We start from the raw sequence: 13,892 nt of genomic DNA, 5'->3' as shown, positions 1-13,892 counted from the left end.
TAAAAGCTAGTATCTCATAAACAATGTTTTCACATCAAGGTTATGTTATGTATATTTAATCGTATAATTACTGAATAGAGAAAGTAAACAATGTAATCGAAAGCCCGTGTTACTATTGCTATGACGTCAATATAACTGATAACACTGGCGCCATCTACATTAGTCCTGATTCAACCAATGACCTCTATAGGAACCTTGACACTAGCTATATATCTATTGGTATACACAACATTTCTAAGGTCCAACTTGTAAGGCTAATGGGTATTTTGTAATTCGACCTTAGGTTTAAAACAAAATGTAAGAGTTAAAGGTTTAAGTTACATGGTTTTACTCTATCTTGCCATTTTATACCTCTACATGCGTAAGAGTAGAATATAAGTAATGTAATCTCTTTTAAATCTAACTTAGGGTAGGCTTTGAGCCCAGTGGAGACGTACGGCTGATGAATCCTTTAAAAGTTATGAAGCTATTACTAAACCTATACTGTGTACGCACAATTTACGCTTTTAACGAATAATGACGTATCATACAACTCGGAATTAAAAATAAATAATAAAATTAAACTGACATAGAAATTTTATTTGAATCCATTTCCATTTTTAAGAGTTTCAAGCTTGAACACCAGAGAGAATATCGTGGATCAAAATCACTTCTTTAAATATTTTTTTTTTTAATATAATACTACACATATATAGTAATACAGGCCACTATATTAAGTTTTGTGTGACAGTTTTGCTAAATGCATAACTTAAAGGGCAAACTCTAGCATATATATGACAAAACTGCATGTGTAGTCTGAAACTTAGTTTTGTCCACATCCAAAATATGTTATCTCTACATTACCAAAAATTATAAATTTCCATTAAAAAGTCAATTAAAAAAACCATCATAAACAAACACATATCAAATTAATGTAAATAAAATGTAAATTTGAAAGCCTCTAAACATTCAGACAAGTCCTTACATCATAATTCTCGTCATTAGCCGGGTTGGCTATCACGCGAGCCGTCAAATTGCCGTCACATCACCTTCATGAGGTGAAAGTTGTTCATTATGCAATATCCGTGCCGTCCATCAAACTGAATTAACATCATAATCTTTCAAATTCAATCTATCAACACCCGCCTTTGATGTTCGAGATAAAATTTGCAATCAATTTTAACATCTATTCCTACATAATAAGGTTTATAATACGAATGAATGTATTGATAACAAATTCGACTACTGTTTAAAACCGGTAGAACTTTATTGGATTGCAATCTTGATCATTTCTCTCGTAGCGATCGTGAGCCGAAGATTTACAGATTGAAACATAACAACTCTTTGTATTGTACCTTTGTTCTCAAAATTAATAAAAAAAAAACTTTATCCATTTTTATTACATCGAAAGCTATATTCAATGGAATTTAGCAATTCATTACTGAAAAAAATTACTTTGCGAACTCTTATTTAATTTTGTAAAAACATTTCCCACGAACTTTATTTACTTCATGGTTAAATTTAATTAAATTAAAAAAGAAAAGGAAGCGATAAGATAAAAACAAAGTTATTAATATTTAATAAATAATAAAAAGTAAACATCTACTTCAACATTTAATCGTAGTTAATAAACAAAATATCGATGTCAAAGAACATCACTATTTTCAAACCACTTTACTAGTGCAGCATCTCGAGAACTATCGACATAAATTTTAAAATTAACGTCTCCCTCGACACCGGCTTTGAAATGCGACCGCAAATTTCTCGTCATATCAGTTTCCGCATTTCAATGTTACGCATGCGAACAGAAGCTCGCCGTGTCAACGAACTATACTGATTGATTTATAATCAATTTATTACTATAAGGGTTGGCACTAATTTAAATTATAATGAAATAATTGAGAAATTAAGTCATAAAACGGTGTGTTCGATACACTTAAACTTTTTTTATATTTAGGATTTTATTCCTTTAAAGCAGTTGATGACTCTACCAGTAACGTCCCTAATTAAACAGTTCGTATACTATACATTTTCTTACTGTGGGTTTTTGAATCCAAAATCTCTGTGTAAAACATATCGTAATTTCTCATTACCTTTGACAAAACAGCGATAACAATGTTTTAACTGGAGATTTTGGTTTCGGAAACCTACTGTTAGTGACGTAGACGTAAATGCGTGATACTAAACTTTCAAGCAACCCGTTCCTGGTGAATAAATAAACAATTTTCTCAGCATCAATCCACACCAGTTTCTACGATCGTGTTTTCACTCTCGTTCGATACAATTTGTATTGGCACATTGACACTCAAAAACTTGTTTATTATAATTTTAAAACATCAACATGTTAATGTCCTTGAATGCGAATAAATACACTATCTATATCTATATCCATGCATAGTTTACTATGTCTAATTTTTTAGTTAAAAATATTGAAAAGTTAGAGCTCTAGTAGTTTTTATCAAAAACTTTCTTTTCATTGGTTACTTTTTCTTAAATAATACTCATTTTATTGTTACATTGTTCCACAACATAAAACAAATACCATTAAACTTTAGAACCGCGACTTAATTTAATTGATCATAATTCAACTAACTGTATTCGTTAAATTCTTTGCTTGAGTAACAAAACTTAATAAATTGAAACAACTACAATATTACCAGTATGCAAATGGATTATTGCAGTACTCTCACCAAGGTAACTTTAAAGCGATCATATCGATTGTTGACTGCATTGAGAAACTATAATAAATAATATTGTAAATTACATAGATTATAAAGCTTTGTTCACACTAGATGTAGAAATAAAATCACGAGAATGAAAGAAAAATCAAGAGGAAAAGAAAGATGGACTTCGAACAAGATTTACAAAAGAAAAAGAAACGAATATAGACTATTCATCATTTATATCATTATCAGCCTCAGTTCGTCCACTGCTTAACCTGAAGACCTGAAGTCTCCCTCATCAACTGTCACAATGCCCGGTCCTGTGCGGCATTCTGCACTCCCGCAACCTTGACCAGTTCATCGGTCAATCGGAAGGCCTACCTACGCTACATAGACCTGCTCCGTGGTCGCTATTCTATTAGATACTGTTGCGAAGACCAAATTAATCCTAGTTACTTGAGACTTGAACAATGCCAGCAAAATAACATGAAAATTTCTCTACCATCAAAACACTAGTACAATACTGCGTAATAATTACTATGTTCCAGATTTGACTAAATTGTAAGTTATTTAAATATTCTAGTTTGTATCTAGGTTTTTCATATTACATGGAATATAGTTATTACAGATTTAAATGACCTATTCAAAATAAGGGCAGTATAAAAGACAGAAAAAATATGTAACTTAGATAATCTTTCATTACAAGCAAACCCTTTTACCAAAGCAAATGTATCAAATTAAGAAAAACCTTATACGTTTACTTCAAGGTTTCTTTTGATAATTAATGAGTAAGATTCAGATAAAGTAGATTTTGTTGTAGTCGTCAATCACAGATAACTTTTCAAGGTAAACTTTTATTACAAATTGAATTTAACTTACTTTCAGTTTAATTTACTTTAACTTTAAGAAAAAGAAACAAAGTTTGTTTGTATTGTGAGATAGTTAACAACTTGTGCCATAGTTTTCTATCTAATATATAAAATTCTCGTGTCGCGGTGTTTGTGGTTAAACTCCTCCGAAACGGCTTGACCGATTCTCATAAAATTTTGTGAGCATATTCAGTAGGTCTGAGAATCGGCCAACATCTATTTTTCATAACCCCCCCCCCCCCATTTAGTTTTTTTTTAACTGCGCGCGGACGGAGTCGCGAGCGACAGCTAGTTTTACTATAGCATTTAGGCAAAAAATAACCATCTTTCAAGTAAATCATTGTACCAAAAAAAATTGCTAAGATTCTCTTATTTCGGCGGATACAAACATCTATTGTATTGGGTCTAATTAAATAAATGAACAGTGAGAAAACTATGTGAAAGAGTTTAGAAACTTGGCAAGTTACGTAAGCTTACACGACCGCTAGAAATCGTAGAGTTCTAATTGCTACATTTAAATTTGTACTAAGATGGCTTAGTGACGTCATTGAGATATATTCTTGAACAAACACGACCGATCTTCTAGGAGAAGGAATTACCAGATCTTACTGGATCGTGCATATAATACCTTTTGATTCTCTGTCACGTTTGTCGTATGACTTTATTTACATAATATGAAGTAGGAATGCAAAAGGAGTAGGAAGGCATAAAGAAGTTACGTTTCTGCTCGTCAAATGGTCTCTGAAATTACCATCACAACACTTTTATGTGGATTGCTGCAACTTTTCGAAAATATGTAACCAAGAGACTATTTGTACGGTTTAGTACTCACCACCAGCTCAGCGAACTTGGCATCGAGCTCGTCCTGCGGCGGCATGGGATGGGTGGGTGTGACAGCGTGCAGAGCCAACGCACCTTCGCCCCCCACCACGCAGTACGTAATCTCTGGCGGCTCGTCATTCTGCAAACAACATATAAAGTTAAATATCAAAAAGTAATAAAAAATCGAGTTGAGTTTATCATCAAAGAGATATGTTTGTAATTTTGGAAACTGCAAATCTACATACAATAGCAATATATTGTTACACGTTGTGAAAATAATGTACAAAAAGCAATTACAATTGAGTTTTGGGAACAAAAAAATCTTCACATGAATCATGTGGACCGGACGAAAAATACCACGGATTTAATGTCTTTGCGAGATTCGATGTTAAGACATAAATCAGTGTCGATGATAATTTGTTCGCAGACATTTTCATTTTTATGTGAACAAATTTATTTATTTAAAATTATTTAAAGAATGCTTTAATTCAGCCATTTTTGTACACATTACATTTCCAGAAATAACAAAATATAAATCTTCACTAAAAACCCGACTTAATAATCACAATGTGATTATTTTTATTTCTGATTTGACTTTTATTAGATTACTGGTTCTTCAATAAACGAAATCAGCTAACGTTGCCAAATATATAAGTGATAAATGAGCAAACTAAATTATAAATAAGGTAAAAGACAATTTTAAAATTAACAACAAGTTTAAATACCTACATAAACCAGCATTGCGAGACTTTAGTATCATTTATTGCAAGTTTTCTATACAAACTACAGCTAAAATAAACAATAACATTTATAAGATAAACAGTGAAATCATTATTATAAAAGAAAAATAACAAAATGAAAAACACACTGAATTCATATCAACTTTACAATTCCTATATTATGCTAGCTCACACGAGGACAAGGCAAAGAAATAGTGCAATAGGACTGACCAGTACTGCTATTATTTGAAAACACACTTACGTAAATATTGCACTGCCTCAAAGTTCTGTCCCCATGTGAAACTAGCATAACGCTGAAAATATGTACGTGTAGACACAACTGCTTTGGTGACGTGAAGCACTAGACCTGTCTAGGCAGCCTTGTTTGAGTGTACAATAAAATACAATCATCAGCTCACTATACGTCCCCATCGAGGGGCTCGGAGCCTACCCTAAGTTAGGGGTGACACATTTAAAATACAAAAAATACAATACACTCTCAAAACGAAAATATACGAAGAAAAATTTATCATCATATTAACCACTATAATTATAATTTGAAAATACCAATAAACACGACTGACTACCAGACTATAATTTGTTGTATCGACACCATTTAAAAAAGTTATGTATTAGAAAAGATTAAAGAACAAAAAGATGAGAGAAAAAAGATTAAAGACAACAGATAAATTATTAAATTAAAGGAACCCGTTGCTATGATTCATGAGATGTCCCAAATAGGAAGTCAATTAAAAATCGATTGTTTCACGTAACCGGTTGTGCTTTCTTTTTATCCATCGTATATTCTTGTAGGACATGTTAACACATTATTGTCATCATTCATTAAAAAGTCTGAATATGAGGTTTTTTCTCAAAACGATCTGTCTACATCTTCATCGAAAAGATTTACAAACAGAATATTACAAGCCAGTTATATTTTTAGTTTCTTAATATTTCTACTTATAAAGGCATTTAGAGTCCTCCTAACTACTTCCTACTACGCAAAGTAAACTAACTAAATCCTATCTAATACAAATTTAAAACACTGTTATCAAGCTAACGTAAAATGTTATAACAATCACAGTCTAGCATCAAATTAGTCCGATACATGTTGAGTCACGGAGGTTAACGTAACAAGAGACGCGTTAGATTTATTACATACATTTCAAACGTCTTGCAAATTCATTAAATGGATTCACTTCTATAGGGTTGATGACCAAACGTAATACCAATATCTAAATAAATATGCATTGAAATCATATTTAAGAAATCTTAGACATCAGAAGAAAATATTCTATAGACCTTAATATTGGGAGAGAAAAATTTAAAGAATTTATCGACTTAAGGCACAGAAGACGCTGTATCGTAAACGCTTAAATTCTTTCAACAAGAAATTTCGCGAAAGATTAATGATTGTCAATCTTATATATAAAATTCTCGTGTCACGGGGTTCGAACTTGAACTCCTCCGAAACGGCTTGACCGATTCTCATGAAATTTTGTGAGCATTTTGAGTAGGTCTGAGAATCGGCCAAAATCTATTTTTCGTACCTCCCCCAGCTAGTATTTGTATAATATTGATAATTCTTCAATGGATATTGAAAAATGACATTCCCGTAGATTTAACGGCTAATTAATACCGATTGTAATTGCAGATAAAATTAGAACCATGACGCGTACCTCACATAACAAAGTAATCGAATACAAATAAAACAAGATTGTAAATAAAATATAATGAATATTACTCTAGAAACCCTTAGTATAACAATTGAATTGAATTCGAGAAAACATTTGAAACAAATCTACAAGTAAAAGGTAACCTTGTAGATGCAATGTGGACATTAGCCTTAGCATTGATTGTATTTAACATCGCAACGAATATATCCTTGGAGGTAATTAAACAAGCATTACGATGAATGTACAAACACAATAATGAGTTCATTACGATCATAATATTTGAAGAGTAGAACAATGGAATATTTAATTGTGTGTTCGCGATGAATGGCTGTTATAAAACAACGGAACCATTCGTTTCTATATTGTTGGAACGCGGCAGTTATAATGCATCAAAAACACCCTTACAGTACTGTCTCGTTAAAGGTATAAGCTATGCAAGTGGTGACTGTTCTTTGACTACCACCATAACAATAACAGTCCTTTTTCCAATGTCTAATCTGTAATATCCTTGCTGAACGTTTCCGTTGGTACCACTTGATTTACCAATTGTTACGTTTATGATTTAACCGTGCGTTTCTACTGCCGTAACACTAAGATATCAGTTATGTATTTCGTTTTTATATCTATCTTAACAATGAAATTTTATGTACCATAAAATATAGGAATAGTTTTATCTTATTATAAACTACATTCGACTGAAGAAATTCGAATAAGCTTTCTTTATAATTAACAAAAAAAAAAAACAAGTTACCAAGGCATTTCCTTAAAAGATAGTAAAAGGCAAAGACAAGTTTAGTCAGTACATACTCGTACATTTCGTAATTTTACCAAAATATACAATTGGAATGTAATAGTGAAATTGTGTCGACTGATATTTAACGATATATTTTAAATCTGTAGCATATTAATCTAATTTTATTAGACTGATAGTACTAATCTATTATAAATGGATGGTTTGGATGTATATATGGATGTTTGTTGTATGAAATTTGAAACAAAAATAGTTTTTTTTTAATTTCACGAAGACGAAGTCGCAAATAGCTAGCATAAATGACAAAAAACGTATGCAGTGACAACCCTATAGTCGGTTGTCTACAGACGTCTCAGTATTTTCGTCGATGACTTCACCGGGAGGACATCCCGAATGCGTAGTTTTATTGATGCACTCTCTATAGACGCATTTAAAAGCTACATTTAGACTACATTAGAAAGGGAATCGGAATTTTTATTTTCATACAAAAAATGTTCTCCCTCATTTTATTTTCACCTGGTTTAAAAATAGAGCGAAAAGTGTACTGGCCCCTAAGTTATTATCATTGAAGTTAAGGTATTTTATCACGGAGACATTTAAAGATAAACAATATACAGTGTAAACTCTTTATAATGTTATCCTTTATAACAATAAACTCCCTGTAACGTTGAAGTGAGCCCAACTTGGTTGGTTTGCGTTAAAACCCACATATTGAAACACTCTTTATAGCGACACGCCATTCTCTATTACGAAGAGATGTGTTCATATTTGTAGACAGTAAATATTTATTATCGGTGTTATTGTTTATGTTATGTTATCTTGTTAATTTGGTTGTTTTTTTGTTCACTCCATATAACGATAACTCTCTATAACGACAAAAAATGCTCAGTCCCTTGAGTTTCGTTATAAAGAGTTTACACTGAATTAGAAAAAAAAAACAATCAATGAAATTCAAACGTTAATCATCATCATCAAATCAATAAGATCATTGAGAAAAAAAATAACCAATAACGATAAAATTTATTTATCGTTATTGACGTTGTTATTACGTTATTTTTTTTTATTCGATTACAGACAAATAAATAAAAAACTGAGTTTAGGGGAACAAACGTAAAAACTACGCGTAGTAGTAAATTTAACGAAACAAATATTTAGAAAAAAATCAACAGAACATTGAAGACTGACTGTTGATGGGAAGAAAAACTCAATATCAACTTACTTGTGGCTTAGGTTTGTGGGATTTGATTTTTATAGAAAATATACTATATTTCTTCATAGTGTGTGCATGTAATTGACTCATAGTGGTCGCATAAGCACGCGTTAACGCATTAGTATGAAACATTTTCCATAACTACGATCCAATTACACTGAAACCTTCATACACTTGTCCCACAAAATCACACGAATATTTTTTTTTAATTTCACTTCAAACACGGATGACACACGGCCAGTTACATTCGCAAACTGTAATTACTAAAGGGCACTATCGTTAGTTACTACAGACTTTAATTAATTGACCCGAGCATGAACGTCAAGCGATGCGTCTCAATCAAGAAGTCGAGCGACGTCTGACTAACTTGGACTCCCCCCTCTTATGACCATTGTCTGTAATAGATTAACAATTAAACGTTCGTTAATTGATATATTCATTTATGAATAGCTCCGGTATTCATTGTTTACAACGGGCGGCAAACGATACGATAACATTCTTTTGTTTATGACAGCTATGTACGGTGGAAGAGCTCTGACGATTACTAGATAATTAACGAGGTGAACGATTCTAAGTACAGTAGCACTCTAGATTACGTGTTTTGTAACAGTGCAGTTTTGTCTAGCTTTAGGGTGACAGTTTGTTATATTACTTAGTGATAGAAAATAAAGTTCAAAAACAAATTATTTTTCTGTCACACTTTCAAATTGGGGTTTAACTATATCATTACATTTCAATATATTTCTCAGAAGTTTCAATATCGTAGATTACCTCCGATCTTTTCTAAATACCAGACTTAATCTAAAAATTGTAGAAAATTGTCTGACCTTATAAAATTTATAATAACCATAATGTCAAGGGTGAATACAATTGAAGTCCACACAATAAAAGTTTTAGACATTACTCTATTAGAAATGATCGTGTTTAGTAATTTATTACTTAAAAAAAAAACACCGTTTTGTTGTTCTTTGGTTCAAGAAAATAAATGCAGTTCTGATAAATTATTTATAATTTCTCCCACGGATTGAAGCATATTTACTCGGTATAAAGCCCTATTTTTTTTCTTATAATTACATATACTTTACAAAAAGTATTCAACACACTACACTACTAACTTCGTCTGTCTGGAGCGCCTGTCACATATGAAAGTTTAATTCAACGAGCACTCAACAACACAAAATGTGTTGAGACACGTGCCAACCCTTATGTTAAATTTTCACGAGGGCAGAACAGTAGACAAAACAGCATTACTATTATTTGAACGCACACTTTCGTCAAAACAGTTCCATCTCGACGTGTAACGCACACAAAAACAATAGCAGTACTGATCTATCCAACTGCTCTGTCTGCTGCTACTACTGTCCCCGTGTGAAACTAGCATTATGGTCCTTGTTTGTTCTGTTTTGAGGACAATTGAGATTCGATTTGAGGTCCCATTGTTGATGCAATTCATTTGTCCCCTCGCTTTAGTCTAGACAAACAAATTTTGTGTTGGGGAGGTCCCTCTTATCTAGAACTGCTTTAAAAACTTTACGTTTATAAAGTTTCAAAAAAGTTGTATCGTTTTTGTAAAAAAAAAAACACAAAAACTAATTAAAAACAAATATTCAATCTATTCAGCTATGTGCACATAGTCATGATTTTAAAAGATTTCATTGTAGTCATAATCCACAATACGTTAGATCGTGTTCATGCAGAATGGTGTGAGCTTGCCTCGATAGTACTACTACATACTTTACTAACGAGGCAAAGGAAGTAGGAATGTGTAAGGTACTGCACTTTATCGACCCCATGTTATCGTTAAAGTGTGTTGCGTCAAAAGAAGAATCCAGAAGAAATTTATTGTATAAAATTACTGGGCTAAAATCACATAATCAGAATATATCCCCTAATAATTAGCTTCGTGTCAATATCGCGTGTTGATATAGATCAATTATACAAGCAGTAGTACAAGGTAGTTATTAACGTTCCCAGTAGTCAGTAACACGTTGCGACAAGTGAAAGTGACACGCGAATCGAACCTGCTGCAGCTAACGCGATATCCGGTATCCTCATCAGAAACGGGATAAAGAAACTGACTTATCTGATGAATTAACTGGCGAAATGAGTTAAAACTCTTAAAACTACAAAAAAAAGTTATAACTCTTTTCGCTGATAACACGTAAGGTGAAAACGTTGGTTGCCAATGCTAACTTATAAAAAAAAAACATACGACCTCTGGTTTTATAAAGAGAATGACAATATATTCTTCATCACCTGTCACAATAGTATTTCACAGTAGAAATCAGTAGCTATATCCGTTTTGTGTACAAGTTTTATTTTCCTTTTTCATCCAAAAGTTTTAGGCTACGTTTGTGGATACCCCTGTAAGGCAAAAAACCTTTCTATTCCGGTAATAATTAATATCCTTGTTTATTGAAAATTATCAGTTGAAATAATAAATTATAGACATTAATTTATTTATCGTTCACTTGTAATGACATTCCATAGTGACAATTAGTGTTCATATTTCAACAAGGTCGTCCTATTACCAGAACAAACTATAAAATAATTGGCCATTAACAAAATTCAGCTATTTAACAGTAAATTAAACTTTATTATAGACTGCACAGTTATCTTCGGTTGTGCTAAAGTCTGTAATAATCTAGACTTCGTTTGACGGATAATTAAGTAGACCCAACGAAGGTTCATTGACTTGCTTGAATAATAGAGTGGAAAATTATAGTTTGTCCAATAAACTTTGACAGTTAAAATAGAAGGTGTATACTTATGAATGTGATCAGAGAAAACTAACGATAATATGTATAGCAAAATAAATGAACTGTTATTAAAATTGTAACAATTACGTCTCTTTAACAACTTCAACTTTTAACGGGAATGTATGTCCCATCTGTCATCTACTATAGTCATAACAGCTTGACCTTATGTGGGTTTATTTATGTAATTTCGTCTAGTAGGGAAACAACCCGAGTCAACTCATAAGGTCAACCTTCACTACGTGTTTTGCCTTCGTGTGAAACTAGCCTTAGTATTGTTACCTGTAGACAGGGGCAGAAGGGCCAGCGACGGCGCAGGGCGTGGGGCATCTTCTTGCGGGGAGCGGGGTCCTGGTCGACGGCCGGATCGCCGCACGCCCACCGCACGAGGCGCGCGCGCGCCGCCTCCGCCGCCTCCACACTGCGCGACCACGACGGTACACCCTGAAGGACAAACCAAATTAATTAATCACTAGAATTAACATTTGGGAACCAACGGCGACTATCAACTAAAAGAATTCTGTAGCGCGAGAATATCACGGTCATGTCCGTGATATCCCCACACGTCATCACTATAAGTGGCTTGGATACTAGCGTATACTATCTTATCAAGCGTCTTACAATCCTAACAAATTATCTATCCAACTATGACATTGTTGCAGGTAAGTTCTTATGATTCATCTTTGAAAAATTTAATAAAATATTTCAAGTAATATTATAACTCGTTTAATACTAAAAACAAAAATGTCTTTTTTTTAACACGTTAAAAAAATATGTCTGATAAAAAAACATCAAGCAATTAATACGTAAACACAATAAACCCTTTTTAATGGAATCAAACACAGGAAATATATATCAAAACTGTACGCATAGCATACGGTTCTATTTCTGATGCAAACACAAATAAAAGGTGCAACAACCTCGTCCATTGCTGGTTATCTTCTCACGCACCATTGTGCAACGAACACCTCATCATCACCCGATGGAGCAACTGTTACCAACACATTCTTTTGTATTGCAGACATTGATGATTCTCATAGAGTGATATATCAAATTCAAACTCTGCACTATTGTAACGATTTTATTAAGACACTTGCTGTCGACTGTGACTTCGTCCGAGTGGAATTAAAAGAAAAACTTAATAAGTAGTCTATGTGTTCTTCCAGACTATTTTCTACATTTATGGCAAATTTCATCGAGATCCGTTGAACCGTTGTGCAGATATGTTATAACAAACATCCATCCATACGTCCAAACTTTCGCATTTATAATATCAGGAAGAAAAACAGTGAAATCAAATTACTTATTTATTTATAAAATAATGATTTAATGAGCTTTCAATAAGAAAAAAATTGACTATAACATAATCAAGGGGAAATTTTATTAAAGTAAGTGGCTGCCCATTGGTCGAAATTCAAATTTAATTAAAGGTTTATTATTGTTTTACCATAAATAGCTTCTACAATAATTTTGGCTGTGTCAAATGTCATGTTCGTCTATCGCAATTTCCTTAGAAAGGGTACAAATAAAAAGCTTTCGCTTCACGTATCAATAAAATGAATTCCATGATATTTATAAAATCACTACATAAAGAGCTAATAAATAAATTGTCGAGTGCAACGAGCTATTAAAATTCTTATCATTTACAGATTTACATCACGAGAGAACATCATTTCTTGAACAACATTCATTTAAATAAAAAAGCCATAAAGTATCAACATACTTAGAATTAAGTCACGATATGGTTAATGCGTTCAAGTAGCAAAGAAAATAAAATAATGAAAAAACTTTTTAAAAAGGAGCCCAAACTCGATAGCGTTTTGTCGTTGAATTACGAAGTTCCTATGACCACTTTCCAGCTTTACCCATATATACAACATTTCAGCTCAATAACCGGGAAATGGATCAAATTTAATTTGCAACATTTGATGACAAACATCTGGACAGGTGAAACTAAATAAAAGCTTCTAAAATGTACATGTAAACAAGTTTTACGCCACGTAACAAACAAGCTTCTGTAATTTCATAACGTCTTTAAAACTAACAAACGTTGAAAATGAAACCATTAATCAACATACTTATCGATCTAAACTGTGTTAAGAGTAAAAAGATTCTAATCGATAAACAACTGCAGGGCTGTACTCGCTACTATTAAATAAAATTAAATAATCAAGCAATTATTTTAATTAACTGACCAATCTTTTTTAAGAATCAATGTATGTTAAATTACTGCTCTGTAACGTTAAAAATTACAATTATTTTAAATTACTACTGTGTATAAGTGTACAACAGATTACACGTATTTTCCTGGAACATCTTACATTTTGACGATTGATATTCAAAGATAATATAATAATCTATATATATAAAAGAAAGTTGTGTTAGTTACACCATTTATAACTCAAGAACGACTGAATCGATTTGACTGAAAATTGGTGGGCAGGTAG

At 32.4% G+C, this 13,892-nt stretch overlaps 1 protein-coding gene across 3 annotated transcripts in view; it reads right to left on the bottom strand.

The window, feature by feature from the left end:
* LOC106711963 (disheveled-associated activator of morphogenesis 1) overlaps positions 1-13,892 on the bottom strand; it is a 95,408-nt gene that overhangs the window by 16,748 nt on the left and 64,768 nt on the right. For 2 of the 3 annotated variants that reach the window (XM_045681041.1, XM_045681039.1), the window contains exons 3-4: positions 11,728-11,889; positions 4,344-4,472 (exon numbers count right to left, since the gene is read on the bottom strand). In XM_045681041.1, coding sequence (XP_045536997.1) covers positions 4,344-4,472; positions 11,728-11,775 — 177 coding nt within the window. In that variant the 5' untranslated portion in view covers positions 11,776-11,889. Of the gene's footprint in view, positions 1-4,343; positions 4,473-8,698; positions 8,983-11,727; positions 11,890-13,892 lie in introns of those variants that run through there. The other variant, XM_045681040.1, reaches the window with a different exon arrangement.

Source organism: Papilio machaon, chromosome 14 (assembly GCF_912999745.1).
Source record: "Papilio machaon chromosome 14, ilPapMach1.1, whole genome shotgun sequence".
NCBI lineage: Eukaryota > Metazoa > Arthropoda > Insecta > Lepidoptera > Papilionidae > Papilio > Papilio machaon.
This window is presented reverse-complemented; position numbering and strand designations above follow the sequence as displayed.